At 45.0% G+C, this 27329-nt stretch overlaps 1 protein-coding gene and 1 long non-coding RNA gene across 2 annotated transcripts in view; one reads left to right on the top strand and one right to left on the bottom strand.

The window, feature by feature from the left end:
- Nucleotides 1–1759: 1759 nt before the first annotated feature.
- Nucleotides 1760–13686, top strand: LOC125352517. Its single transcript, XR_007211176.1, has 3 exons — nt 1760–1909; nt 13294–13298; nt 13674–13686. It is a non-coding gene; the product is annotated as an uncharacterized LOC125352517 (long non-coding RNA).
- LOC125352514 (24-hydroxycholesterol 7-alpha-hydroxylase) overlaps nt 1904–27329 on the bottom strand; it is a 37392-nt gene continuing 11966 nt past the window's right edge. Inside the window, exons 7-12 of the mRNA XM_048347662.1 lie at nt 25050–25140; nt 14902–15035; nt 12990–13085; nt 12060–12148; nt 3169–3256; nt 1904–2381 (exon numbers count right to left, since the gene is read on the bottom strand). Of these exons, the coding sequence (XP_048203619.1) occupies nt 2310–2381; nt 3169–3256; nt 12060–12148; nt 12990–13085; nt 14902–15035; nt 25050–25140 (570 nt within the window). The 3' untranslated portion in view covers nt 1904–2309. The remainder of the gene's footprint in view (nt 2382–3168; nt 3257–12059; nt 12149–12989; nt 13086–14901; nt 15036–25049; nt 25141–27329) is intronic.

Genomic DNA, 27329 nt, shown 5'->3' with positions numbered 1-27329 from the left:
TCTCAAAAACTATCATTTCTTTTCCTTTTGCAAAAGCAAAAGCGAGCTAACTTTCTATCAAGCAGCCTAGTTCTTTTTATTTGTAGGCCTGAGACTAAGACTTGAACTCGGTACCTGATGCTTTGACTCACTGGCTAGTGCTTGACCAACTGAGCCACACCTCCACCCCCTCCGGCAGCCTAGCTCTAACAGGGCTTCTGAGAGATCAGCCTTGGGTCCCTCCCTCCGCAGGACTCCCTGTCTGTCTTCCTCTGGTACTCTTATGGGACCCACAACAGACACCACATCCTAGGCCTTGCTTTGTCCACAGACGCAGATCCCAGAGCCTCACAACCAAAGCCACAAGCTCACTTAAGACTCACTCGGGGCAAGCACTCTACCACTAGGCCATATTCCCAGCCCCTCACTTAAGACTCACCCGGGGCGCTGGGAAGCCCACCAGGTAACCATGGTCCCATCTCCCGGACAAATCACACAGGGCAGAGGCAAAGTGACTGAAAGGCGAAAGCCGAGTCAAGCACGATTCCCTTTTCTGGTGGTGGCCGCCCCTGAAGTGGGGCCTAGAGACGCCCTGAGAGGAGCCGGGAGGGGAGGCAGACCGGGCCCAGGGCCCCACCCACTCAGCCCACAGAGGCCCGGCCTCGCCTCTCTTCTCTGATGATGGAAACCTGCTCGTTCACCTGAGAAGGGCTGTCAGCAACCGCAGGTGCAATAATTCACTGCTCATTGGAGAACGGGAAGCAGTCAGCCAGAGTTCTGGCCTCGGATGCTTCATGTGGTCGATGCCTGAATATACTTCCCAGGTGGTGGTCCTGGCCAAGTTGTAATAACACTATCTTCAGGGCTTATTTTCTCCTTTCCTCTCTCATTTCTGCTGTCTGGCAGCATCCACGCTCGCTATCTGTATGCAAGTCCGTGCGTGGCAGGCTCTGCGTTCAGGAAAATCCAGTTAACACACGAGGATGTACTGTGTTATAGATGACACAGAGCCTTGGGCAAAGAAAATTTAAAACCATGTGGGATTTGCACGGATGTTGCTCAGAAGTGTGTATCGTTCCAAAAATCTATAGATCTCCTGTGTTTCCATTCTCTGTTGAAGTGCAGACTTGTCAGCTGCCCTTCATCCTTAGCAGGCAAGAAAAGGCAGGTAAACACTAGCTCTGCATAACTGCAGTCTCAACTGAAGTGGATATTACATGCAAATACAGTGCTTCATTGAGGGCTCGGGCTGTTTGGGAGTGAATTGTAGCTGCTATATTTAGAAGCTTCTCAGTGTGTTCTGCAAATCTGAAAGCTGATGAGGGTGGGCATTTCCTAAATTGCTTTCTTTTGAGACCCCCTGATCCTATTAAACTGAGCTGTGAGCTACCAGCCAAGCACAGAAGTCAAGACATCATGTGGAAAGTTCATAACCTTCTGAGCACTTCCTTTTTTCCTAGGGAGTCACCTGTGTGTTCGTGAGAAAGATGACAAAGCAATTACTACCCAGCCCGGGAGATGACTCTAGTCCAGGTCTCGGAGATGAAGTCCAGAGGGCATGGCGCATGTGCCGGCTCACTGTGAATGGACACAAATGCCCTTGCATCGGATACTGAGGGGCAAATCATCTGCTTCCCCTGAACATTAGAGGTTTTCTTCTCTGGGTTCCATGGAAAATGTTTCACAGACGGAAATCTTAAGAGATTAAATTCAGTCATTTTCCTTGACTCAGTATTACATAGTGTTTCTATGTATCGGCAAAAATATTATTTCTGTCAAACCATAATTATAAATACTTTGAGTCAAGAGAGCTGCCGCTTTAATTAAAATACAAATCAATACACCAATCAGCATACATTTATTGACTATTCCCTGTAGAGAAGAGGCTGTCCTGATCGTAAAGGAGCGTGGACACAGCGTCAGGCATGGTGTCTCAGCAAATCATTTTATTGAAGCTCTTAACATCAGACATGATTGCAACAAAGCAGACTATTCACAGAGCCCCAAAACCCCAACCCGGAGTGGAAGAATCACATTGAGAAAGTAGGAAACCCTTGCAGAAAGCATCGTTTCATGGTTAGCATCTGAGCTGTTTCGCTCTTTTCAAAGCAGGATTTGAATATGTTGGCTTCACAGTGGATGTGTGTGAACTAAGAACTCCGTGCAAGTAACTTCCGTTTCTGTCCTTTCAGCATTCTCTCCCGCCTCCAGTCCGGCCTCACGACGGATTCTTGGTCTTGAAGCCGTAGGACGCGTGGCTCCCCCCGGCTGTGTGGGCTCGGGGTGACAGTGCCCCTCCAGAGGCCCGGATCTCCCGGAGCCCCGAGAGGTCATGCCCTTTCCTTATACTCAATTCGACACTGCCCTTCTGGCTTGGGGACACCTACCAAATGGAGATCACTCTGAAAACAGAAGTGCAGAAGCAATATACCGATGAGGAGAGGTCAGCCATGGGCACCAGGCCGAAGACGCACTCGCTGCAGCGCGCTCTGAGAGGTGCGGACTGGGGCTCTGAATGCTGGGGCATGTTCCCAGTGAGGAGTCCCACAGCATTAAAAATCAACCTCAGTCCCGCACGCAAAGAAATGCATTGTTCTGACAACCGTCTGTCGGCTTGCTGTTTCAAACCTCGCAAGCCTATGGTCCTGCCTGCCGGCTACTCTTCACCTTCTCTGGCTAAAGAGAGAAGGAAATCTCTTCCTGAGACATCAATTTTTTCATAATCAATTTTTGTGGCACCCTCTATCGTACACGCATGGTACGTATCCTAGATGCACACAACTACCACAATTCAAGGGTAGCTGTGGTCATGATTTTCCAAAGTGACATTTGGTGGATTCCATAGGTGGATTATCTCCCTAATTATGACAGGTCTGAATAGTGTGTGTGCGGATGAAGGAAGGTCAGTATATTGATAAGAATATAAAAAGACTTCTGAAGACAAGCAACCTATTCTGTTTGCCTATTCTGAAGACTTGGAGGGAAGGAAGAACCAGGAGACAGATACAGTTTAGGTTTTCAAGCGTGGACCCAACTGGTCACGAAATGGGCTCCACAGCAAAGAGATTCCTGAGGGCTTTGACAGACGAATTGCAATGGAAGAGTGCCCCCACCATTTTACAACCAAAGGGTTTCATGTGTATTAAATCTGGAAGTCATGCTAATATCCCAAGTTCCGAAATTCCTTACCTGTTTGGGTAATGGATCCAGGAGACAACAGTCATATTTATATAGCATTAAAATAATGCATATTTCAATCTGTAACAGAGCAAACCACCTGAAAGAAAAGAATGGAATGTGCGACATCAGGGGATATTCAGAAAGTATGCAGACATCAGAGCGAATATGCTCTTTCTCATAATCATTGACTATTTTTTTAAAAAAAGGGTAAGAAGTTATCCATTTCTTTCTTTCTTTTTTTTTTTTTTTTTTTTGCCAGTCCTGGGCCTTGGACTCAGGGCTTGAGCACTGTCCCTGGCTTCTTTTTGCTCAAGGCTAGCTCTCTGCCACTTGAGCCACAGAGACACTTCTGGCTACTTCTATATATGTGGTGCTGGGGAATTGAACCCAGGGCTTCATGTATACAAGGCAAGCACTCTTGCCACTAGGCCATATCCTCAGTCCCCTCCATTTCTTTCTTGATACCACATATTCCACGGGGCCATTGTGATGGCTGAATTGCTTTAAAATGCTTAGCCAGTAAAAGCAGTAAAAAAAAAAAAAGTTTAAAATTTGTGTTTTCAAATTCTGTAGCTATTAGCTACATGTGGCTATTTTAACCCAAACGTTTAAAGAATTTAAAAAATGAAAAACTTCAGTTTCTCTCAAGTGGCAGAGTGCTGGCCTTGAGCAAAAAGAAGCCAGGAACAGTGCTCAGGCCCTGAGTTCAAGCCCAGGACTGGCAAAAAAAAAAAAAACACACCAAAAACCTTCAGTTTCTGAGTTACAGATTTCAAATGTTTGATAGCCCCACACAGCTACTGGCCACCATACTGAATGTATTTTGAGCATTTCCATCATTACAGAAAGTTCTACTGAAGATCCTGCCCCGGTTTAGAAACAAATGCCTGTGTGTTCTAGAAGCATATCAAATTTCCTAGAAGCTCCAAATCTATTTTCTTTCCCAAGAATCTCCAAACATCCACGCAGCGGGAACAGAGGGGGGTATTCTTAGGAGAGGATCGCAAGGGCTCAATAGCTACATGTATACAAACTTAGAACGTGATGCTTATCCAAATGAACTCCAAGAAATGGGAGCAACGCGTTTTCTTTTAGTGTACTGTTTGTGGCTCTCTTTTTCTTCTTCCTCCCTTTTTTCTTTGGTTTACTCCCTTCTGTCACTGTATTTGATTTCGGCACCTTTTGTCTTGTGTATTCGTTTAGCTGACTTGGGGAGGGGCAGGGGAAGCACAGAAACCGCGAGGCAAAGGATGAAGCAATTCAGCAGTGACACTCACTAGACACTAGGCTGCAAGTTAACTACACAGCCTCAAAGAGGGGGGAGAAGGGGTCAGGAGGAGAAAAACTGGGAGAGCATGAGGGAGGGGGCGACACTGTTCAAAAGGAAATGTGCTCATTACCGGATTTATGTAATTTTAACCTCACCGTTACAATCAAATGTTAAAAAACATTTTCCATCATTTTAAAATCCCATAGCCTCTGAGGACAAAATATTTGAGCATGTCCTACATACAATACACTGATTGTCTGTGTTTATTTGAAATTAGGTAAGCATATATGAGTATGTTCTCTTCTTTCTAAGATACAAACAGAAACTTACAAGAACTGAAAAAAAAAAAAAGTATGAATGTGATGATGTTGCAACAGGGTCATCCACACATCAAATTCACTGACACATAAACGCGCTGAAGATTCCTCAAATCCTCAGCGCTTGCCTATTTCCCCCCTCTTGGAAATACTTAGAAGAATGCTACACAGGCGTTGAGGGTAGAGTCCTGCAAAGCACTTTGTGTGGAACGCACAAATGAACCACCGAAGGTGAGAACGTAAGGGAAAGGGGAAAGCAGAGCAGAAAGAATTCTCGGCTGGGGAAAGCGTTCCGTGACGGGACTGCGCAAAGATGAAACTTGAGCTAGCCCTTGAGGGAAGGGCAGGCTTTAAATAAGCAGACATGTCGAGTGAGGGCACCTCGGTGGCAGCAGATAGCACGAGCCGGAGGGGAGTGGGTGCTCTGGCGGGGACAGCGGGAGGGCTCTGGAGGGCACTGGAGGGAGGGCATTTCCAGACGGTGTTGAAGGTGATGGAGAGCTGGAGTTTGGGGCTGAAGGGTTTGACTGGCAGGCCATGGTGTCCTTAGTAAGAAGAGAATGGCAAGCGGGGGCTACTATTTCAGGAAATGTAAGCATATGGAATAAAACGCATGGACCGAGAGAAGAGAGCGAGCGAGCCCGGGATCGAGGCAGAAGGCAGGAAGGCGTTCCCCAAGGCTGAGGTAGTAGGGCTTGATCTTCAGGAGGGACTGGACGTGAAAGTGCGGGAAGGTGGGAAGGGTAAAGGCGGATAGTGCTAGAGCTATAGAAGGTACTAAAGGAATGTCGGGGTGCTGGGATCGGAGGAAATTAGTGCCTTCCGTGATGGAGATGATGCTTTTGACTGTGAACCACTCACACACACACACACACACACACACACACACACACACACACACGTGATCGCAGGTGATGGCGGCATGGGCTGGACCTCTGTTCCTGTTTCCTGGAGTCAGAGCTCTGAAGTGGATTCCTAGTTGCTACCTGCTGCAGCTTATGACAGTAGAATGATCTGGAATCTGCCCTGGGATTGCGAGAAGGCAGAAGGCGCAGCAGAGCGTCCCAGGCACCGTGCCTTCAAGTGTGGCCACCCCGGTTCCCGAGAGGGCGCTTTTCCCACCGCCTCGTCCCCCTAGGAGATCCCTGAAGGGGGTAAAGTCGGCGAGGCGGCAGGGGGCAAAGGCATCTAGACCTGCGGCTCTGGGGCTGGAGTGTGCGCGTCACAATTCCCTGGGGGGCTGCGATGGCACGCACCCCTGAACCTGGTCACCAGAGCTCCCGACTGCTGTTATTTATCATAGATACCATAAACAAAGTATTCTGAGTTTAGCTACGCATTTGGCTACATACTGGCCGGTATTGCCTTTACATTTTACACAGTCCTATGTTTTCAGGTTAATCATTAGTATCCCCTCGTTTCTGCTTAAAGAACTCGCAGTCACCGTTCTGCTCAGGGAGGTGTATGGATGAGAACTCCCTCAATTCTTTGCCCTGCGAAGGCTTTCCCTCGCCTCCGCCTCGCAAGGACAGTCACGGCAGGCCGAGCGGTCTCTCATTCCTCTGACTCTGCCATCCTGTTCCCGCCTGACGGCCTGCAGGGTGAGTGCTGGAAAACCACACCCCAGGCTCCCTGGCGGGTGCTCTGTCACTCCTGTGCCACGCTTGAACAGGCTAGGTCACGGCTGCTGGGTAGTTTGCTTATTCTCTATCTTGGGGAAATCCTCTTTTGATCACACCATTTATTTGATAGGTTTGGGTAGACACCTGTCCCCGGCTGGGGACGTTTTCTTTAAATATGCACTGTCCTATCCTCTCTCTCACCTCCTTTTGTCACTGTATAGAGCAAATATGTGTGTGTATAGTATTTTTGTGTATACACAAATATATCTACAAATGCATATATACACAGTATATACATATTTGCATGGAAATTCTAGTATATATGCTATATGCATATATTTATAGATATGTATATATCATATCGAGACTTTATTACATATGTGTATATGCACATACACATTTGTATACACATGCAGATAGATAGGTGGGTAGAGATACAGATATCTAATTTGTAGTGGCCTTTGCCTCTCATGGGTTTTCTTTGTTCTCTTTTTTTCTCCTGAGACTAAATGGTTTCACATGACCTGTTTTCCAGTTCACGTGTTTTATTCTGTTTGACCGGTCTGCTGCTGAGACTCTCTGTTTTATTTCCCACTCCATCCCATCCCTTTTCACCATGTCTGCCTCTTGGTCAAGCAGTTGCTCTGCTTGGTAATGTCGACTTGCCTATCTGTATTCTCTTATATCGTTTTGAGCTCCCATAGGACAATTCAAATTATTCTTCAGGAAGCTCATAGATTGCTTTGATTTCTTTGGGTTGACTACTGAAAAACTCTTGTGTTGTTTTCTTTTCTTGGTGGCATGTTTCCTTGCTTTTTTCCACATGGTCCTTGTAGTCCTGGCAATGATGCCTACACATTCGACAAAGTTATCCCTTCTTCCAGACTTACATATTGGCTATAAAGAAAATAAATTGAGCTTTGGTGGGGGGGGCACTACTATGATTTTATCTCAGGGCCTTGTGCTTGGTACTAAGTGTTCTAACAAGTGAACCACACTCCTAGCCTTCTCTGTGTTACTCATTTTTCAGATGACTCCCTTTTGTCCAGAATGACTTGGACTGTAAGTTTACTTAGACTTCCTGTGTAGCTGGGGTGACCGGTGTATGCTACTTCATCAGGCTTTTTGTTGGCTGTTATGAAGTCTTGGGAACTTTGTGGCTTGAACCACAATCATCCCCACCTCGGCTTCCCGAGTAGCTAGCACCGCAAGTGGGGACCACCACTCCAGGCTATGAATTACTTAATAAAGTGAACAAAACCAAGAGTTGGGGCTGGCCGCAGGCAGAAATCTCTCCAGCAGTTTCCTTCTGTCTCTTTGTTCTGTTATAAACTTGATTCTAACATAGCTCTTAGAGTCTCAAAATAGCTGCCATCGCTTTCTGGGTCTAAGTGCCTCTTAAAATTCATGTCCTAGAGGAAATGACTATTTTTGACCCAGAAAATCTCAATAGAAACCCTGGTAGTTAATTGTCCTGCTGAAAACATCTGCCAACACCTAAACCTACTATTATGGAGAGAGAAGGAAGGCGAGGAGCTGGCTTAGGGAGCAGTGGTCCACCTCACCCGTGCCGAGATGGGAGAAATCAGCACCCGACCGTCCACGGACCCCCAAGTGAAAATCAAGACTACTAGAAAGTGAGAAGGCATTATTAGGTGAGGGCCAAATAACACCCAGTGGGCAAAAGCACACTTTCCATTTCAGTACTCTTTTGTAAGGAATGAAACCTTTGTGAAGAGCAGACATAACTAACCTTTTAAAGAGAGGACACTCAAGGGGATGAGGTGAGAAAGTCCATGGTGCTGGCCCTGGGGAAAAGAGGACACCAGCCAGAGGTGTCCCGCCTTCCTCCCGTACATCAGCATCTCCAGCAAAGGGTCTGGAGAGCGGTTATGTAAATAAAAGGAGAAAGGATGCTTTCTGAAATTTTGCTTGGAATAGAACATGTTTAGTTCAAAACATATTTTAGAGGCACTTTCAACTGGGTATCAAGAAAATCACTCTTGAATTGCTCCTTCTGTTCTTGACAGACTCAAATCTTAGCCTCATAATGAAACGTCAAAATGAAATGGCCAGGGAAATAATGACTGCAATTTCACCAATGGTTTCCGTGCTCTTTTTCAGTGAGTCACTGCTCCCTAGCAAAGCAGTAAGAAGAGAGAGGCATGGCTTAAAATTAATACAGGATTCGGGCAGCCTGGCTAAGAGTCTTGGAATTAAACCACATTCACCCTTCAGCCACTCTCATTCCTAACCCTTTAAATAGACCTTTTCAAGGACGTGTATATACTTAGTAAGCCCTTACGAAAACAATTATACAAGTAAACATGTTCATTTAGAAAATGGAGTTGAGGAAAGCATCCAGTGTTTGAACACATTTCTCAGAATAAATTGGATTTTCACTCTGTCATTTAAATCCATGGGGATTTGACTCTGCTCGCTCCTCCAGAGCAACTGGCTATTTATAATTTCAAAAGGGAGAAAGCCACCGATATCATTGCTCAAAGACAAGACTGTGTAGTGGCAGCCACAAAAGATAGCTCTGCACTCAAATTCCACGGTCTAGCACATGGAAACACATGTGCTCAGACCATCACAAGCCCGGAACGCGTGCCTCCACGTGAACATATGGTCACCCATCTTCCTGTGAGCACTTGACTTTTTTTGTCTGCCTTCCACGTTCCACGTTCCTGTATGCTCGGGAAGACGTGTTTTCTCGGGCGCTGTTTATCCAGTCCCACACTGTTACCAAGTCCCCATCGCCCCACATTGCGAGGGCCGTATTTCGCATCTGAGTCACCTGGCCTTCTTGTGCCATCTTGTGTGAAGGAGGTTCTCTTTTCCTGTTGCTTTGTCTCATCGCTCCAACCACAATCCAAGCTAGTCAAGTTTGTTCTGTGCCTCTGACTCTCCCCAATTTTAACCAACTGACTCAAGTTAGAATATGACCTCCCTCGGGGAAGAGGGGAAATCTGATTTACCCTGTAGAAGTCCTTGAACTCTACCCTGACATGTTGCACACATTCAACGGTTATTAAATCAGAGTAAGCATACTATCGATACTTGGTGCTCAAGAGGCATTTGCTTGCTGGAACAATATACTGCGAGTCTGATAATAGTGGTAGTCATTCTGCTTAATTAATTTTCTAACAGTTGTGCAATTTTGTTACTAAATCAATACAGTCCCTTTGAGGCCAAGAAATGCCCTAGACTACGTGACATGTACTCAGGCACACAAGTGCACGTATGTGTGTGCACGTACACACACACACACACACACACACACACACACAGAGTTTCTACCCTCAAGGAACTCTTGCTTTGCTTTTACTTCTCCAATGTTACAATCTTCCTCTTACCACACCATCTTCTTATCCAAGCAATTTTTTTCCCTTTATAAGTTGGTAAATCCTGCCAAAGATCAGGGCTGTTATTTCGCACTGGGATTTAGCCCATATTCAACTCCAGAAGCACAAAGTCAAGTAAGCCCTCCTTGTAGAGCTACAACATAAACCCCGCTGGTGGGCCTTGGGGTCCGCTCTAGGGAGGCGGGCTGAAGGAAATGCACTCTCTTGTGCCCAATCATCACCTCTCAGCTGTTGTCTCAGTTGAAAACATCCTGCTCTTTTTCCTCCATTTAAGCCTCTTAGTTGAAAAGAAGCCCGTCCACTGTGAACCCTTATGGAGAAGTCCAGTAATTCATGCTGCTTTCTCCTGGTTCTTTTTCAGCAGAGCCTTAGCCTTCAACAACAATAGACTTACTAGAAATGGGGCGGGGTCTCACAAAGGCTCCTCCCACAAACCTCTCTTAGAAACCCCTCTCATTACAAAAAGAAAGTACAGTTCTTCCATTATGATTTTGTTTGGCAGCCAGTGGTAGTGTCGGGTACCTACTCAGCTAAACCAACATAGTTTTCTGTGGCTTGCCTCAATTCCAGGGGTGACAGCTGCAAGACCCTACAATTGCGTGTTCTTGATAAAAGTTTGACTCTCAGTAACATTACAAACAACTTCGTCTGACTCACTGAGTTTTTGGTACATGAGGAAATAAGTTGGCTCCTGCTACACCAATTAGGAATGGGTGTAATTTTCTGGTGTTTATGTTAGGATTTGTGGGATTAAATTTCTTAGTGGAATGATCTATCTCGGAATATGTGGTTCAAATGAACTCATTCTCTTCTCCAAACAGTGTTCATTTTAGATCTCTTGAAAATGTTTTATGAGTTGTCTGTTTAAAGCAGGTGACAGAAAAATTAAGAATGTATTGAAACAGAAATATAACGGGAAACTAGAAGTAACAAAGCGTTCTAAGTAAGTCAGATATGTTCAATCTGCACATGTGTTCTGTAGATAAGGATTTTTTTTAACAGTCTTGGGGCTTGAACTCAAGGCCTGGGCATTGGCTCTGAGCTACTTCTGCTCAAGACCAGCACTCTAACACTTAGCCACAATCCCAGCCACTGCTCAGCTTTTTTGTTCCCAGTAGTTGTTCCACTACTTGAGCCACTAGTCCAGCTTTGTTTTGCTGTTTAATTCAAAATGGACTTTTCTTCTCAGGCTGGCTTTGAACTATGAACCTGTCTATGGCCATCACCTGACCTCATCTGAACTGTGATCCTCAGAACGCAGCCTCCAGAGCAGTTAGGATCGTAAAGCAGATTTTTTTTAAAGGTTTTATAAATTATTTCATTTATCATCATCTCCCAGCCTCATTTGGTGAATGAGATTTTGTTGTAATAGACATCAACGTTCTCCAATGGGATCTTCCTCAGAGAAGAAATGAGATGTGTTAATGAAGACTGTAGATTCCAGCAAGTGCGGACCATGTCCCTTCTCCCTGTGTGCTCTTTCTGACGCTAATAGAGGGTCTGGCACCAAGGAGATGCTCAGGTTTTTTTCTCTGCTTGAGGAACATGAACAAAGCTGTCATTGATGCCCTACAACAGGGCATCTCGCTGAAGCGGGGTTCTAGAAGCCAGATTAATTTAGCCATAAAAGGCATCGAGGGGAGACGGGTACTGTAAAACCAGAGTGACTGTAGACAGAAGCTGAGAGTGAGAAACAGCTGTGGTCAAGTCAACCATGCCCTCTACAACCCCGGCAGCCGTCTACGATAACACTGTCGTTGAAGAAAAGTGAGTTGACCTTTGCTTTTAAAAAGCGGGTGGTAGCTAGGAGCTGGTGGCTCACGCCTATAATCCTAGCACCCCACGAAGCAGAGACCAGAGGATTATAGTTCAAAGCTAGCCTGGGCAGGAAAGTCCATGAGACGCTTATTTCCCATCAACCACCAGAGAACCGGAAGTGATAGAGAGCTAGCCTTGAGCAAAAGAGCTCAGGGACAGCGGCCAGGCCCAGAGTTCACACCCCATCACACACACACACACACACACACGCACACGCACGCACACACACGCAGCACTCAAACCATTTGGAATGACCCAGTTTTGATAACTGAGTCTTTAAACCATAGAAGGCCCGATTTTCTCCAGCACCCACAGGTATCATTTTTCTTTTGATGAGGTCAACTCTCACACCAGTGTCCCCAACACACTGGTCACCAGGCAAACTCTGCTCTCCCGCACTGCCCTGCAGTTGACTAGCAGGGAAAAGGCAGGCTAAGCCAGCACTTTCCTCCATGAGACACCATCTTTCTGCCCTGCCTGGGGAGCATGGCCCCTGCTTTCTGACCTGCCAGGACACTGGAACTTCCCGCCTCCAAATGCAATGAACCCGTCCAAGAAAGCATGCTTCTCTAAATTTGCCATCTTCCAACGTTCCTGTGGGAAGAAAACAAATTTTTTCCCCAAATCAGCCTTATATAAATAAGCTTCACTTTATTTCTCTAGGCTAAAAATGGCTTTGTACAGCTAATCCTTGCATATAAAAGTCGCAAGGTTGTTGATAATTTTTTCCCACCTGTTACTAATATCAGACACAATTGTAGTTTGGGAACATGAATTTATAAATAAAAATGCTAAAAGAGAAATATGCTAAGTGGTAAATGTAGATGGTAAGGTAAATCAACCACAGAATTGACCTATGAAGAGGAAGAATATTTATAATAAGGTCTCAGGCTCCATCATAAACTTACTCTTGGTAATAAAATTAATGGTAAGCCGTGGACAGCCCTGCCTGTTGGAGAAAGCATAGGTTTCAAAGTGATTGCATCCAGATACCAGTGGTGATAGTTTTACTGAAAGGTGGGAAATGAACAACGTTAACTCTAATGATTCTGCTCAATCCAAATTTAAGGCCGAATTCCTAATCAAAAGAAATGTGAGTCATCAGTATGCTTTGAAAAAAAAATCTGCATAATCCTTGGAGGAAATGACAGTGACAGAAATTGCCAGAGGAATTCAAACAAGGTCTCCTGTCAGAACCTTGCCTTCCCTGCAGTTCAATCAGAACTTTATTCTAATGTGGGGGGCATGCTGGGCTTGACATTCGAATGCCCGACCATTTGCCTTGCAAATCTACGCTGTACACTGTACCTGACTTTGTTTGCAGATACCTGATCAAGATGGGTCCTTAGTGATGCAGTCCTAGTTAATTCATTCATTCAGACTCTCAGCTAAAACAAACTTAAAAATCAAAGAATTATGTATAATGAAAACTTACGGGTTTGAACAACTCAGGTTCGGGGAAATGCTTTGGATTTCTATGCAGCCAGAACGGAGACACCACCAAGAGGTCCCCGGCAGGGATGGTGAAATTCTGTAAGAGAAAAACCAGTTCCCGAGTCATGGGTTCCACGTCTTTGCGAAAGCGTTCTTTGACAGATCATTTCTACTGCCAACTCCAGGAATGACTGGTTTATCGTTCTGGGTTTTAGTCATCTGCTCATGTGTGGTTGGCAACAGAGAGGGGAATGTGAGACAGGTGTGAAAAGTTCCAAAGTTAGTGGACACCTTCTCTGATGCAGCTCTGGTGCTAGGTGCTCTGTTACATCATGAGGCGTCTGAGACACGGCGGGGCACTGGGGGGAGGGGGGACGGTGGCGCTGTGGCCTGCGGGCCCTGAGGACAGCGTCAAAGCAGGAGCCCCGGATTCTCTCCTCATTTTCTTCCAAGTCCAGCCCTGGCTACTGAGGCAGAAAGACCTCCAAGACAAGCAGTTAGGAGGACGGGGAGAAGCAAACGCACTGCGATCATTTGGATGGGTTGTGCTGGGGTCTCAGTGACTGGGGCTGAGGACAGCCAGCGTCCCCCCTAGCCCAGGGACAGACACAGTCCTCCTCAATCCGGGTGGGAACGGGAGCCAGGAGAGCCGGAGAGCACCGGGCCCCAGGCCAGGAAGAGCGAGGCCTCGCAGGCCTTCTCCAGGCGTCTTCCCAAGGAGAAAGAGGCAGGTGAGAGCCCAGGCCTGATGGTTTCACCTCTGCGAGGGCGGCTGGCTCTGAATTCCTCACAGAGGTCACTGGTGTGTGTGCCGGGGTGCAGATGGAGTCCACTCTGGGAAGATCCCCCCTCTGCTCCACCTCAGGCACTGGTGGCCCGTGAGCAGCCCACATTCCAGACCACCTGAGGAAAAGAGGCTTCAAGCAGGGCCTGGGGACGGACAAGAGGGCCGTGCCGTGCGGCAGACCTGTGAATGCGCAGGGGACTTGCACACCGTCTAATCGGAGCAGCTCTGTGAGCAAGCTCTCACCAGGCCCAGCCTCAACGGGCCTGCCTTTGTTTACATGACAAATGAAAAGAAGGATCCAGAGGGAGACCAAACACTGGCAGGACCGGAAACACGGTTCGCTAGCAAAGGGAAGCCCGGCCTCTCTGCATGGGAAAACTGCGTCTGGAGGACACAGACTTGAACCTGGCCAGCCCTCCTCTCGGGGGGCGCTAGGAGGTGCTAGAGCTTCACCTGCTAAAGTGAAGCTGGGCTTCTCATGGAGGTCAGTGCTCCTGGCTGCAACTCAAGAAGGTGGCAACGGGGTGCAGGGAATGTGGAATCAGTGGTGGGAACAGAAGAGGCCGAAGGCAAATCACCCGCCAGAGGAGGCCCGGAGCGAGAGGAGGCCCGGAGCTCGTGACTTTTCCTCCCAGCTCTTGACCACAAGCTTACTTGGTCTAAGTTGTTAAAAACAAAAAACAAAACTTTAAAAAATCAGAGTGGGTATTCAAAAGGAGTGAGGTGAGGTGGGGGGGGGGCAGGTGGATGAAGAGAAGAGGGGGAAATGCAGATGCCTATAGCCTACAAAATTGAGAGAGAGAGAGAGAGGGAGAGGGAGAGGAGGAGGTGGGATGGGTGAGAATGTTGAAAAGAGTGACATTGGTCAAGAGATATTGTATTTACAAACTGCTTTGTTAAACAGAAACTCCTTCGTACAATTATTTACAGATAGTAATAATAGTAGTAATAATGAAGTGCAAAAACCCCTCCTCTCTCCAGTAACTTAAATTTAGAAAAATCTCCATGCATATTCTCTGAAGCACAAATCCTCCCAATCCCTGCCAAAGCAGGTAGGATTACAGGTATAAGCTACCATTCCCAGTCCTGGAAAGTTCATTACTTTAAAACAAAATCAAGAATTTACCATAATTTTAACCGGCTTCACTACTTTTCTAGCAATGACACCGGGGGCTCTTAAACGAATGGCTTCCAAGACACACCACTTAATGAGAGGGAGTTTCTTTAATTCATCCTCTGTGACCTTCATTTTATCTTTACCTGTAAAGAGAATTATTTTAATGACTAAATAAAACATGGACTAAAGAGGTCAGCAAGTGATTTCATGGAAGCTCAGGGACAGAGTTAAATGTTCCTTTGGTACGTGTGTGTGTGGGGGGGGAGCAGTTGGATATTTGAGGCAGAGTGTCACTATATAGAAATAGTTGCCTCAAACTTGAGATCTCCTGGTCTCTGCCTTTCAAGTGCTGGGATTATAGACATGTGCCACCTTACCCAGCATTAAAAAAAAATTAATTAGCTAAGATTTCAGAAAACAAAACCAAACTAAATTACATGACATTTTAACTACAAATGTGTTATCTGCATCTGATCAGCTGTGACAATGTTCCTTTAGAGGGCGCTGGTGAGCCTACATGTAGCCATTCATGTATATCGTTCTTGTTCGTCTCCTCATTTTAGTCCACAGATGTGGGCGTGGGTTGGCAACGTAAACCTAGCCTGCTACATTCAGCTCATAGTCTCCTTGTAACATTCCAACATTTATCTTGTTATTTATATGTATATGTCTGTTTTTGCACTACAATGGCACAAGAGAAGACGAAGTCAGTGAGAACACACATTGCATAAAGTCTGACTTGGTTCCTATCTTGCCTTGTACAGCCTATCAAGTTTACGCTGCGTCAGGAGGCATGAAAAGGATGAACTGTTGGTTTGTTCTTCTGTCTCCTATGACTCAAAGATCACCGTATTTACAGCATTTGCATTTTACAAGTACTTTAGGTTCGGAATGGTTTTCACTGCTTGTGTTATATAATCAAGTAGCTACTCACAGCTTCCAAGTCACTCTGTAAAATGGGTTATTTTTACAAGAAAACTCTAGACCACTTCTCAAGGGGACAAATATCTTTGTTTGGAGCACAAGCAACATAGTGATCAAGTTATGTTCACACAACAAGCATGCACAGAGATGCAGATAACACAAAGGAAATCAGTTTCCTGGGGTGGATCCTCTTTTCCAAAAGAGAGCTAAGAAAATGCTGTAGGTCTGGGTCTCCTCTTCTCCTGCGCCTCCCATATCCAGTGCCCCATTCCTCCTTTTACAACAGCAGCATTTGCTTCTCAGCCATCCTGGTTCTTAATCTGCATTTCCCCCTGAGGTAAGACATATCCTGGGTACCCCACAAAAGGGCAATTAGATAACACATGCTACCTAAGGGAAAAGTGCTTGAGAGCCAACAAGACCCAAACCCAAACAAAACAAAAAGAACCAAACAAACACAAGAAAGAAATACTGAAAGCAGACATGTCTTATTTGGTCTACTTATCTACTAGTCTCGCTCACCACCCACACATCTGTTTCCATATTTGTCTACTTCTTTGACAAACTGGAATTCCAAATGGAGATCTACACATATGAACATGTTTAGCTGAACTGAAAAAAGTAAGATAGCTCTAGATAAAAAGAACTATTTGACCGCAGCAGCCATTTTTCAAAACGGAACAAACTAAATCTGTAAATTTTACCTTTTCTTTATATTAAGTAAGCCAGGCACCGGTGGCTCATTCCTGAAATCCTAGCTCCTCACAAGGCTGAGGTGCAGAACATTGAGGTCTGAAGCCAACCAAGACAGAAAAAGACTATGAGACTCCATGTCCAAAATAACTAGCCAAAAGCAAGGCTGGAGGCATAACTCAAGTGGTAGAGTACCAGGCAAGCAAGCAACTCCACAGACCATGAGGGCTGGGAATATGGCCTAGTGGCAAAAGTGCTTGCCCCATAAGCATGAAGCCCTGGGTTCGATTCCCCAGCACCACATATGTAGAAAATGGCCAGAAGTGGCGCTGTGGCTCAAGTGGTAGAGTGCTAGCCTTGAGCAAAAAGAAGCCAGGGGACAGTGCTCAGGCCCTGAGTTCAAGGCCCAGGACTGGCAAAAAAGAAAAAAAAAAGTTGAAGGTCCACAGATCACGAAGCCTTGTGTCTAAAACCAAATACTACCAATAAATAAATAAATAGACAAATGGGAAGTAGACAATGTACCTGGAGTGAAATCTCCGGCAAATAGTTAAGCAAGCACAGACAACAAGTGTTAGACATCAATTCAAAAGAATGTGAGTGGATACAAAGTTATTTTAGTGTGTGCTTGAGAGAGAAAGGATAGGAGGGAGGAACAGAGGGAAGGGAAGGAGAGAAGGGAACTGTGCTTAATGGCTTGGATGAAGAGATGAAGCTACTGGAGAGGCAGAGGGTAGGAGGATTACTACATGAGGCTAGACCAGGCCAAAAAAAAAATTAGTGAGCCTCCCATCGTAACAAAAAGTCCTGGGTGTTGGGCACATCTATTACGTTAGCTGTGCAGAAAGCACAGATAGGACTGCAGTCCAAGACAGTCCTGCACAGAAAAGCTCAAGACTTAGACTTCATCATGGCTCAGGTATTAGAGCACTTACCTACTAACCATGAAGCTCTGAGTCTGAAGCCCAGTATCACCCAAAATACTAATATTTAAAGAGTGACCAAGCCTATAGGAACCGAATGGCTGTGGAGAAAAGGGCTGCAGGAATGGGCAAAGAGAGGAAGGTGAAGTTTTAGATTCCTGACATGGAAAAGGTAGCTAGACAGGGAGGCAACAGGTCTACCTGGACTCCGCTTCCTGCACCTGTGGCTTTCCTAGGCTTGGTTTTCTTTCCCACTGGGCATCCGCCTCTTTTTCTGTATCCATCTTACAGCACATCACCCCAATTGCAATTTCCCCAGCTGATTTAACCAAAATGTTTTAAAATATGGGAGAGCCAGATGCCAATGGCTCATGCCTGTAATCTTAGATACTCAGGAGGCTGAGATCTGAAGATTCAAAGCCAGACTGGAAAGGACTCTTGTCTTCAATTAACTAGCAAAAAAATAAGATAAAATAAAATAGAATCCAGAAGTGGAGCCGTGACTCAAGTAGTAAAGTACTAACCTTGAGTGAAAAAGCTCAAAAGATGGTGGCCAGGCTCTGAGTTTAAGCCCCAGAATTAGACAGATGTGCATGCACAAGCACACATGCACACACCATGTATGTATGTATGTATGTATGTATGTATGTATGTACCTACCTATCTCTATGGAAGGAGGAGGAAAGAAAGGGAAAATTACATTGCAACTAGAAGCAACTTGAAAACAATTGTTCTACCTTTCATCCTTGGAGAATGATGTTCCTTCACCAGTTGCCTGCCACAGGCCTAGGCCTCATTGTTTTCCTACAGCTATTGTAAATTAAAACTGGAGGGTGGGGGAGGAGAGGGGAGGAAAGAAGGACTGTTTGCTGTAGACTCCTAGAAATCTGGCATGGGGTTCAGACCAGAGCCAGCCAGAGCCCTTGACAAATGGAGGCCACAAATAACTTAGTGCTAACCTACAGCTCAGATCTCCGATCTTGCTTTTCAAAAATATAAAAACAAGCAAACAAACAACAAAAATAACACCTGGTTTTCTCTATGTTTTTCCAAGTAGAGAATTTATATTAGACCATCATTCATTTCAACTAAAGGATACAGAAAATAAGTATTTTTCTAGTTGGGACCAATAGGGTTATACATTACATATTAAGTATTTTTGTTAAACTAGTTGAATTGTAAGGCACAAAACACTTCACACTATATAAAACAATCTAGAAACAAAAGCTTGTTTTTAGATGACAATATTTAAAACTATGACCTACACATGTATGAGAGACATGGAATGAACTTGGGAAATCAAGTGTTTTGTTCAAACATTTTTAACTTGTCAAATCCCAGTGGGATATGGGAAAAATAAAATAATATTCTCAGACCAAAGAAAAATAAGGGAAATATACTAAGTTTTCAAACATCTCTAGGATAAAAACCTTTTTACGAAAACTCAGAAATGGCTCCAGCCCGACACTGTGCATATTTCGCCGCACATCTGTGGTTTGTTCTTGCAGAGCTGCGATCTAAATTTAGAAGGCTGCCTTGGAAGAATGCCAAGGAAATCATTGAAAGGGCAAGACCCTACCCACGACCAGGACCGCTACAGAACACAGACCCAGAAAGAAGCGATGGGTGTTCTGAGGTAAAATTTAGAAGCCATCTGTTTAGCTTGGCATAATGCAATAAAATCCAAACCTTAGGACATTTGAAACCAAATTAAACACAGGATTATTTTTATATCCAGAAATATCAGAAAATAGTTGGGGCTACACAGTCATAATGACAGACATGGCATTAAGACAGGAGCTACAGATTATGTTTATGAAGGATACATTGAAGCTTTATTACTTCCACCATGAATTCACTTAACATCCTAGGGCTTGAACTCTGGGCCTGGGCACAGCCCGTGACCATTGTTGCTCGAGGCTGACACTCTACCACTTGAGCCACAGCTCCACTTCCAGCATTTTTTAGTAGTACACTGAAGCTGAGGTTCTCACAGACCTTCCGGCCTAGACTGGCTTTGAACCAGCATCCTCAGACCGCAGCCTCTCGAGGAGCTAGGATCACAGGTGAGCCACCGGTGCCGGCTCTCAGTTTTGATACGTCATATGCGAGTCCAAACAGGGATAGAGCACAAGGTGGGACCAGGGTAACAATAACTGACTGGTCATCTAATGTCACAGGTTTTTACATCCTTTCTTCCGGTCTCTGAGGGGTTAATGTGACCAAGGAGACACGCCTCTGAGTGGCAAGCATCTGGTACCCTGCACCTGTCTCTGTCAGGAGCTCTCACACTAGCTCAGGTGCCACGTTGTTCCTTCCAAGGGGAGAAAGGAGGGAAGAACAACACGGTTCCTGGACACAAAAACCACACTTAGGTATAAATAAGTACATCTTAAGCTTCTGAGGAGAAGGCTACTGCTTCAGTGCCTTCGTTCCCTTGCCTGTGGCTAGAATTTTAAATAAGCCTGGAGGTATGGGGAGGAGAAAAGAGAGGAAAGAAGAGGGAGGGGAGAGGAGAGAAAAAAGAAGGGGAGGGGAGGGGAGGGGAGAGGAGAGGAGAGGAGAGGGGAGGAGAGGAGAGGGGAGGAGAGGAGAGGGGAGGAGAGGAGAGGGGAGGGAAGGGGAGGGGAGAACAACCTCTGAAGTGAATCCACAAGCATGCTTGCATAGACTCAAGCATCGCAAGGCAAGAGATGTCTCATCTGCTTCCTTCCTGGAGTCTGTCTACACAGACACACATAAAGATGACCTTAATAAATCCATCCAAGTATCTGTTGTCCTTGTAAAATCATCCTTGTTTTGGCAGAAACATTGGGGAATAGTAGGCATGTGCCTACTCCCATCTTCTGAGACACAATTCAAGGAGGTAAATTGGGAAGTGAGTGCAAATCAGTACTTAGGCGTCAGGAAGCCTCATGCTTCCCGGAAATCAAAGGCAGGAGAAATGGGAAGGGATGGAGTTAAGCAACTGCTAAGATCTCTCTCCAGTTTAAAAAGAACATTCCTACACAGTCCACTGACCCTTTCTTTACTTTGGAAAGCGCAGGTCCTCCGTCATGTTTGTTCTGTCATGAGGTGAGCTTTTCTCCACAGAGTGTGCTTCCATATTCATAGAGAGGGTTTGTTTCAAATATTTAAAGTTGAAGTGTATGCAAAAGGTCACCGTGCCCTTGAAGGAGAACAAACTGGATAAAAATACACGAGATAACCTTTGGAAAACAAACATGCTGAGGTTATAACCTTCAGCAACAATTCCTTCCAAGGAATGGTTGAGAAGCTTACTTCCTAAACTCTGTAATAACCACTTCTTTAGAAAGTGCAGTCAGGTAATAAGAGTGGCTATTTATACTAAAGTCTCATTTCTGGAAAGCATACAACAACTTTGAAAACAGTATATGTCTGTAATTTCCATATGCAAATACATTAAAGAAACAGATTGCTGTCAGAGAGTAAGGGCTGGAAGAGATTCAGTTTTCTAGTTTGTTCGCCCAGCCCTCAAGGTAATCCCCTAAAAAAGAAAAGAGAGAAGAGACCTAAGATGTCAGCACACCTCCACAGCCTGATTCTTCAGCTAGTAAGGAAAAAAAAATCTTTTTTTGTCACCTAAGACACAGAATAAATATTTCAAGGACATTTAAAATAGCTAGAGACCAAAAAGATTTTAAGACTAAAACAGAATGACATGTTAAGGACAGATTCGAGTGGATTCCTGGGCATGAGCTCTAGCTTGTTGCCCCATTCTGAGTCTTCTTGAATGTGAGGGGAGGAACGATGGAGGAAAGGCCAGAGATGAGGACAACACGCAAACTGTAGTATGTTTCCAGCCTTCTTGGAAACATACTAGCATTTGAAGCAAAGTATATGCTCTCTATCTAGAGAGGGGAGACCTTTCCAAAACTTGATGAAAAGGCAGGACTCCATATTGCCTCCCTATTACTTCAGCTTTTTCTTTTCTTGTAAAGCATTAATATATTTCGTTATTATCCTTCATGTACACTAATGTATGTGCTCTGTGAAACAAGAACTCTGTGAGGAGGACAATTGGTCAAGAAAATGGAAAAGTAAAAATTCAAGGAGAGGATGAAAATAGATGAAAGATTATGAAGCAGTGGCTTGTACTGGGGCAATTAATCGATTGCGCTTCCTTATAAATTCTCTGGTATAGATTCTTCCCACTCGTTGCTGGTTCCTAGAGTTTTACTAACTCATTGCAAATACAAATGAGTTGGGATGTATTTCAAGAATGTAAAAACTCGATAGAAATTTTTCTGGTGTTTTTAGTTTTGAAAGTAAACATTACAAATTTGATTTCTTTTTTTTTTTTAATTTTTTTTTTTTTTTTTGGCCAGTCCTGGGCCTTGGACTCAGGGCCTGAGCACTGTCCCTAGCTTCCTTTTTGCTCAAGGCTAGCACTCTGCCACTTGAGCCACAGCGCCACTTCTGGCTGTTTTCTGTATATGTGGTGCTGGGGAATCGAACCCAGGGCCTCATGTATACGAGGCAGGCACTCTTGACACTAGGCCATATCCCCAGCCCCACGAATTTGATTTCTTGATGGCAATAAACACATGGCAGTCTCTGGATTTCCCAGGTCCACTATATATTCCTTTGTTAAAGTTACTTTACAATAACCTCTAGCCTCACTAATTTGTGTTTCTGTATGTTTCTATTTAAAACCATAGTTATTCTTCTACCAGAAAGTATGTCCTTTTGGTCATTTATATTTAAAAAATCCTCGCTGGAATTTTTATCATAATTACTTAAATGTAGAGGAAGTCCTAGAGGGCGGTGAATGAGAGTTGAGAGGTGGTCTGTGCACTTCAGAAGTGGGGCTCTGGGGGGCTGCGGCAGCCCCTCCCCATCCAGTGGCCAGTGCCTTCCAAGCTCTGAGCTTCTAACTCCCGTTCTTACAACTTTTCTGGAGATAGGTATTTCCTTGGGGCATCTAAAGGATTTAGGATTTTTGTTTTTTATTATTGAAGATACATATTCCTGTATATTCTAAGCAATCACCTTTTAGAAGTGGACTTCGCTCTGTTGCTTTGGTCTGACGTTCATAACAGAGTATGAAAGGGACAGTGATAAGGATGGATTGATAGGTGGCAGAGACTGCAATGTTGTTTACAAGAGGTTATTACAGCCTATAGGAGATAAGGTGAACAGAAAGAATGATGCCCTCCCTCCTTCCACCACCCCTACAGATGCGCAGAAAAGCACCCCCAATTCCATTCTGTTCTTTCAAATGAAGTCTAGTACCACTGCACCAAGCCAATCCTACAAGATCGCCTTTTGAGAAAAATAATCTCATGTTATTTTCACAAGTATTACTCTCATATAGTAAAAGAGAGGTTTTCAACTTCTTTATTCACCAGAAGACAAAATGGAACCTTCTTCAGAAGCAATAAGACATTTTCCCCAGAAGAATATATAATCGTGTAATTTATAATATATAAGCACAACAGTGGGCAAATAAAATGTAAAATAAATCTTGATCTAGAAGTACCCCTTATGTAGCAAGTCAGTGTACTTATTGATTCTGAATTTTTGACTTGTTGTCTCCCGAGAGATGTGGACCAGACTAAGACTTTCTACTTCAGCATTTTCAAAATAGGAACAAAAATAGAAAAGATGATCCAACGCTTACATAACTCACAATAAAACACTCTGAGAAAAGAACAATGTCGAAATGAAAAATGTAGAGAAACCGGACAGATGTGCGATAGGAAGGAACATAAAGGGCGAAAGCAACAGGGTCCAGCTACTGGCAAGCGAGGGGGGGCCGCAGGAAAGGGGGGCTGCGTGCCTCTGTGATGGTGAGCGTGAGGAGGAGGAAGGAAAAGCCACGCCCACCCAGGTTGTCAGACATGATTCCTGTCCAGGGGACTTTACCCGCAAGAGCAGACAACCTGGTGAAAAAGGAAGTCTGAAAACCAGGAAATAAGCAGCCCATGCAAAGAGGAAGGACATGGGGCTGGAGACATGGCTCCATTGGTAGAGCATGCGCCCATGACCAAAGAGTACCAGGTACCAAGATGCAAGTCCTGGTCTTGTACCTGAAGGAAAAGGGAAGGGAAAAGGAAGGACGGCATATGGGCAGGTCAAGAGCAAGAAGGAAATGGCCTCGGTGGGGCAGGGCCAGGGCGTGCTCCCCTCTTTAGATACCCTCTCAAGCCTGACACCTGAACAGCTCACACCTTGCTCTGGAGAAAGGACATGTCCTTCCAACAGGAATGGCCCTGTTGACAGTGGTGCTAGAGAACCCTGTGGGCATCACGGGCCTGGTATGCTGGCTTTGATCTCCGCCCAGCCCTTCTTGTAGGACCTGCTTCTTTTGCTCCCAGCCACCTTCAAATCCTGGCCCGGATTCATCTGCTTACTGCTTGTCTTTACTCCTAGTACTTTGGAGAGAGTCCCAACCTGTGCTATGTTTTGCACATTTTATTGCTGTGTGGGTACTGGAGCTTGGTCTCAGGACTTCATGCTCTTGCTTGGCTTTTTCACCAAGGCTAGTTCCCTACATTTCCACTTTGTCTTTTTTCTGGGCAGGAGTAGCAAAGACTTTTCTGCCTGGTGGCGATCATCCTCAAAGCTCAGCCTTCTGAGTTTTGTTTTGTTTTTTTGCCAGTCCTGGGGCTTGGACTCAGGGCCTGAGCACTGTCCCTGGCTTCCTTTTGCTCAAGGCTAGCACTCTGCCACTTGAGCCACAGCGCCACTTCTGGCCGTTTTCTGTATATGTGGTGCTGGGGAATCGAACCCAGGGCCTCATGTATACGAGGCAGGCACTCTTGCCATTAGGCCATATCCCCAGCCCCAAATCTCAGCCTTCTGAATAGCTAGGATTATAGGCTTGAACCACTGGTGCCTGGCTTATCTGTAGCTCTGAAACCCTAAGTCTTCAACCATAGTAAGGGCAATGTTTTTTGTTATCTTCCTTTGATGGCAAACCTTACCTGACTTCTAAACCCACAACACTATTGTTATGTGATACGTGCAATATGCACCATTAGATCTGAATCTCCCAATTCCAAAACCTGTGTACTAGCCAATCGATGTAAGAGGGCCCATATGTTAGGGAAAAGCACGTGTGTGTGTGTGTGTGTGTGTGTGTAAGTTAGACAATAAGAATTAAACAACCTCAAAGGTGCTAGATTATAATTAGGATTCTACCTAATCATTTTATATCCTGAAACGCATAATTATATTGACGTTTGAATGACTGATGTTGAATTTCTGCCAAAGACAGTTATTTGTGTTTGCAGTCATGCTAGTCAGATTTCCCTCACTATAATAAAATTCCCAAAGTAATTCGCATATAAGAGCAAAGGATTAGTCTGGCTCAGAGCTCTGGAGGTTCAGCCTGGGCCGCGGGCCTCTCCTGGGTGTGACGCACAGCAATGGCTGGGAACAGCCAAGCAAAAGAGGAAGGGTGAGAGACAGGCTCCCCAGCTCCCTCAAGGACACACCCCAATGACTTGGGGTCCTCCCCCACCTCCTCAAGGTTCCCCCGAATCCTATGGCATTTGGGGAGATAGTCCAGGTCAACACTCGCAGGCCAGCGTGGTGGCCAGCCCGGAATAGGAGGTGTCATCCATCATGTAAATGTGCTCTGTTTAGTACCTGCCGAGCCGAACACAGATGCTATGTCTTCTCTGAGGGCCCTGTGGACGTCAGGATGAGACAAGACAAACGCCAGGGTCCAAAACGCCGTCTTCAAAAGAAAAACACGCAGCAAAGTTACCGGCTTCTCCACAAGTCAACAAAGGCCTAATCAGTGTCAGACACGAGCAAGAAATACGAACACAGTTTTAATTACTCTTCAGAGTATGTTGGTAAGGATGACCTTTGAACACATCTGGATGTTAAGAGGTGTTATGTACCTCGAAGAAGTTAAATTTATAGTCCCATTCTGTCAGTATAGGTCTTCTATATTGTTTATGTAGGTTAAAATAACTTCACTAAGATAACAATAATAGGCTTATTTTATTTTACTAATAAGCCAAATAAAATACTACTAATAAAGCAGGAAAAAATATTGTGAAGGCAGGCATATGTTAAACATGTAGAAGCAAAATTTTATGTCAGTTAAGAAATTTATCTTCAAGTTAAAATACCTTTTAAAATTAATTTTTTAAATATACTTGCATCCGAAAATTTCACTTTCCGCATATTAAAATGGTAATTTTTAAATAAACGCAGAAAATCATATTTAAAACTTCATAAACTAAAGCAGAAGAGTATTCTACTTGAAAATAAGACACCTTTCAGACCTAAACACTATGCTACATTTCCATGTCCTTTCTCACGGGCTACCAAAATTATTTCATTACCTTTCTTTAACAGGATATTTGAAGATAAAAAATACACCGCTATACATCTCATAAGGTTATTCAAGTAGATTTTTTTTTGCTTTGATGTAAAATAAATGTAATGTAAGATAGATTTTGATCTTTAATGTAATGTTCTAGATGAATCTAATGTCCTTAGATTACATAATGTCCTTAGCCTACATAAGATCATTAGAAAGCCACATGGGTTTTTCTTTTCTTTTTCTATTACAAACATGCATTGTGAAATCAGCCTTGAACCGACTCGGACAATACTTGATGTCACTTAATTCTGTTTTATGAGGCAACACTACAACAATCGCAACACTCCCCTCTGTGGTCAAAAGTGGAAGAGCAACTGTCGGAGCACAAGGCCTCCACGAGGGCCCCGGCGCAACCCTGTGGCTGCTGTTTTCCTGCAGCTGAAGGGACAGTGATACTGCAGGGACCTATCTAGTTCTGTTTACAGGGGCAGATGAACGACGGACTGGAGAACCAAGTCCCTGCTCTCCAGAAATCATCCTAGCGGAACGCGATCCAGATCAGGAGAGATGAACCCTCAAGTTTATCTAGCTCCTTTTCACAGGAGAGACGCTTGCTTCTCCCCCCCCCCCCGCCCCGCCCACCAACGCAGGCCTGTCCTCCTCCAATCCACACGGCTAACTCCCTGCGTTTGAGTCACAGCCACTTCACAGGCGGTTCATCTTACTCCAAGGATCAGAGTTTGTGCTGGGGAAAATCCAGAGTGCAAACCCCAAGAGCAGCAAAAAAACCCAAAAAACAAAAACCCCCCAAACTAGAAAGTCATCAGCGATTGAAGCAGGGTGATCATTTTTACAGCAGCAGCAGCATACCTTGAGCACTGCTGTGGTGCCAGGAACTGTTAGGCATCTCCAAGTCTCCCGGTGTAACCCGCATGACCCCCTGGGGTAGCAGGAGCCCCACTTTACAGAGGAGGAGGCTGGGTGGGGTTCAGGAGCTGGCCGGGTGTCCGCCAGTGTTGGAGACCGGCTTTGGATCTGACTGGCCCACCTCTCCCAGGCCCGCTGGGGGTGCCAGCAAGAGCCCCCGCGACAGAACTTCCACTCCTCACCAGACACTTCCTTTCTGAGGCGGGTGATGAACACCCTGTCAGACCAGTGCCAGGAACAAATTGCAGAGAACTGACTTGCTCTTTATCAGCTCAATGGCGCTCTGCACGCTTTTCTTCCAGGGGACCCATTTAATGAGATGTTGGAAATTAATCCTCTGACAAAAGCGTCTGTTTAGTTGCTGTTGGGGGAGTTGTTTTGATGTTTGCTTGACTGCTTTGCTGTGGCTTAATCGGTTTCCAAGACCCATTACTTAAGAAAAAAAATCAGAGAGTAACTATGGTCTACAAAGCACGAGAAGGAATTAGACTGCTTTTGCTGGATAATCCCAGATAAAACATGTATTCTCATAAGAGGTGCAACATGGCAGCCAAGAGGCCCAAACTTCCAGCTTAGCCGTCAGCCCAATAAATTTCACAGTGGGAGAAAGGACACTTAGGGTTTCAGGACTTGGGAAACCGTTAGTTGCTAAGGCCTTCACA

The sequence above is a fragment of the Perognathus longimembris genome, chromosome 6, assembly GCF_023159225.1.
Source record: "Perognathus longimembris pacificus isolate PPM17 chromosome 6, ASM2315922v1, whole genome shotgun sequence".
NCBI lineage: Eukaryota > Metazoa > Chordata > Mammalia > Rodentia > Heteromyidae > Perognathus > Perognathus longimembris.
The sequence above is the reverse complement of the archived record's forward strand: the minus strand, read 5'-3'. Positions and strand labels throughout refer to the sequence as shown.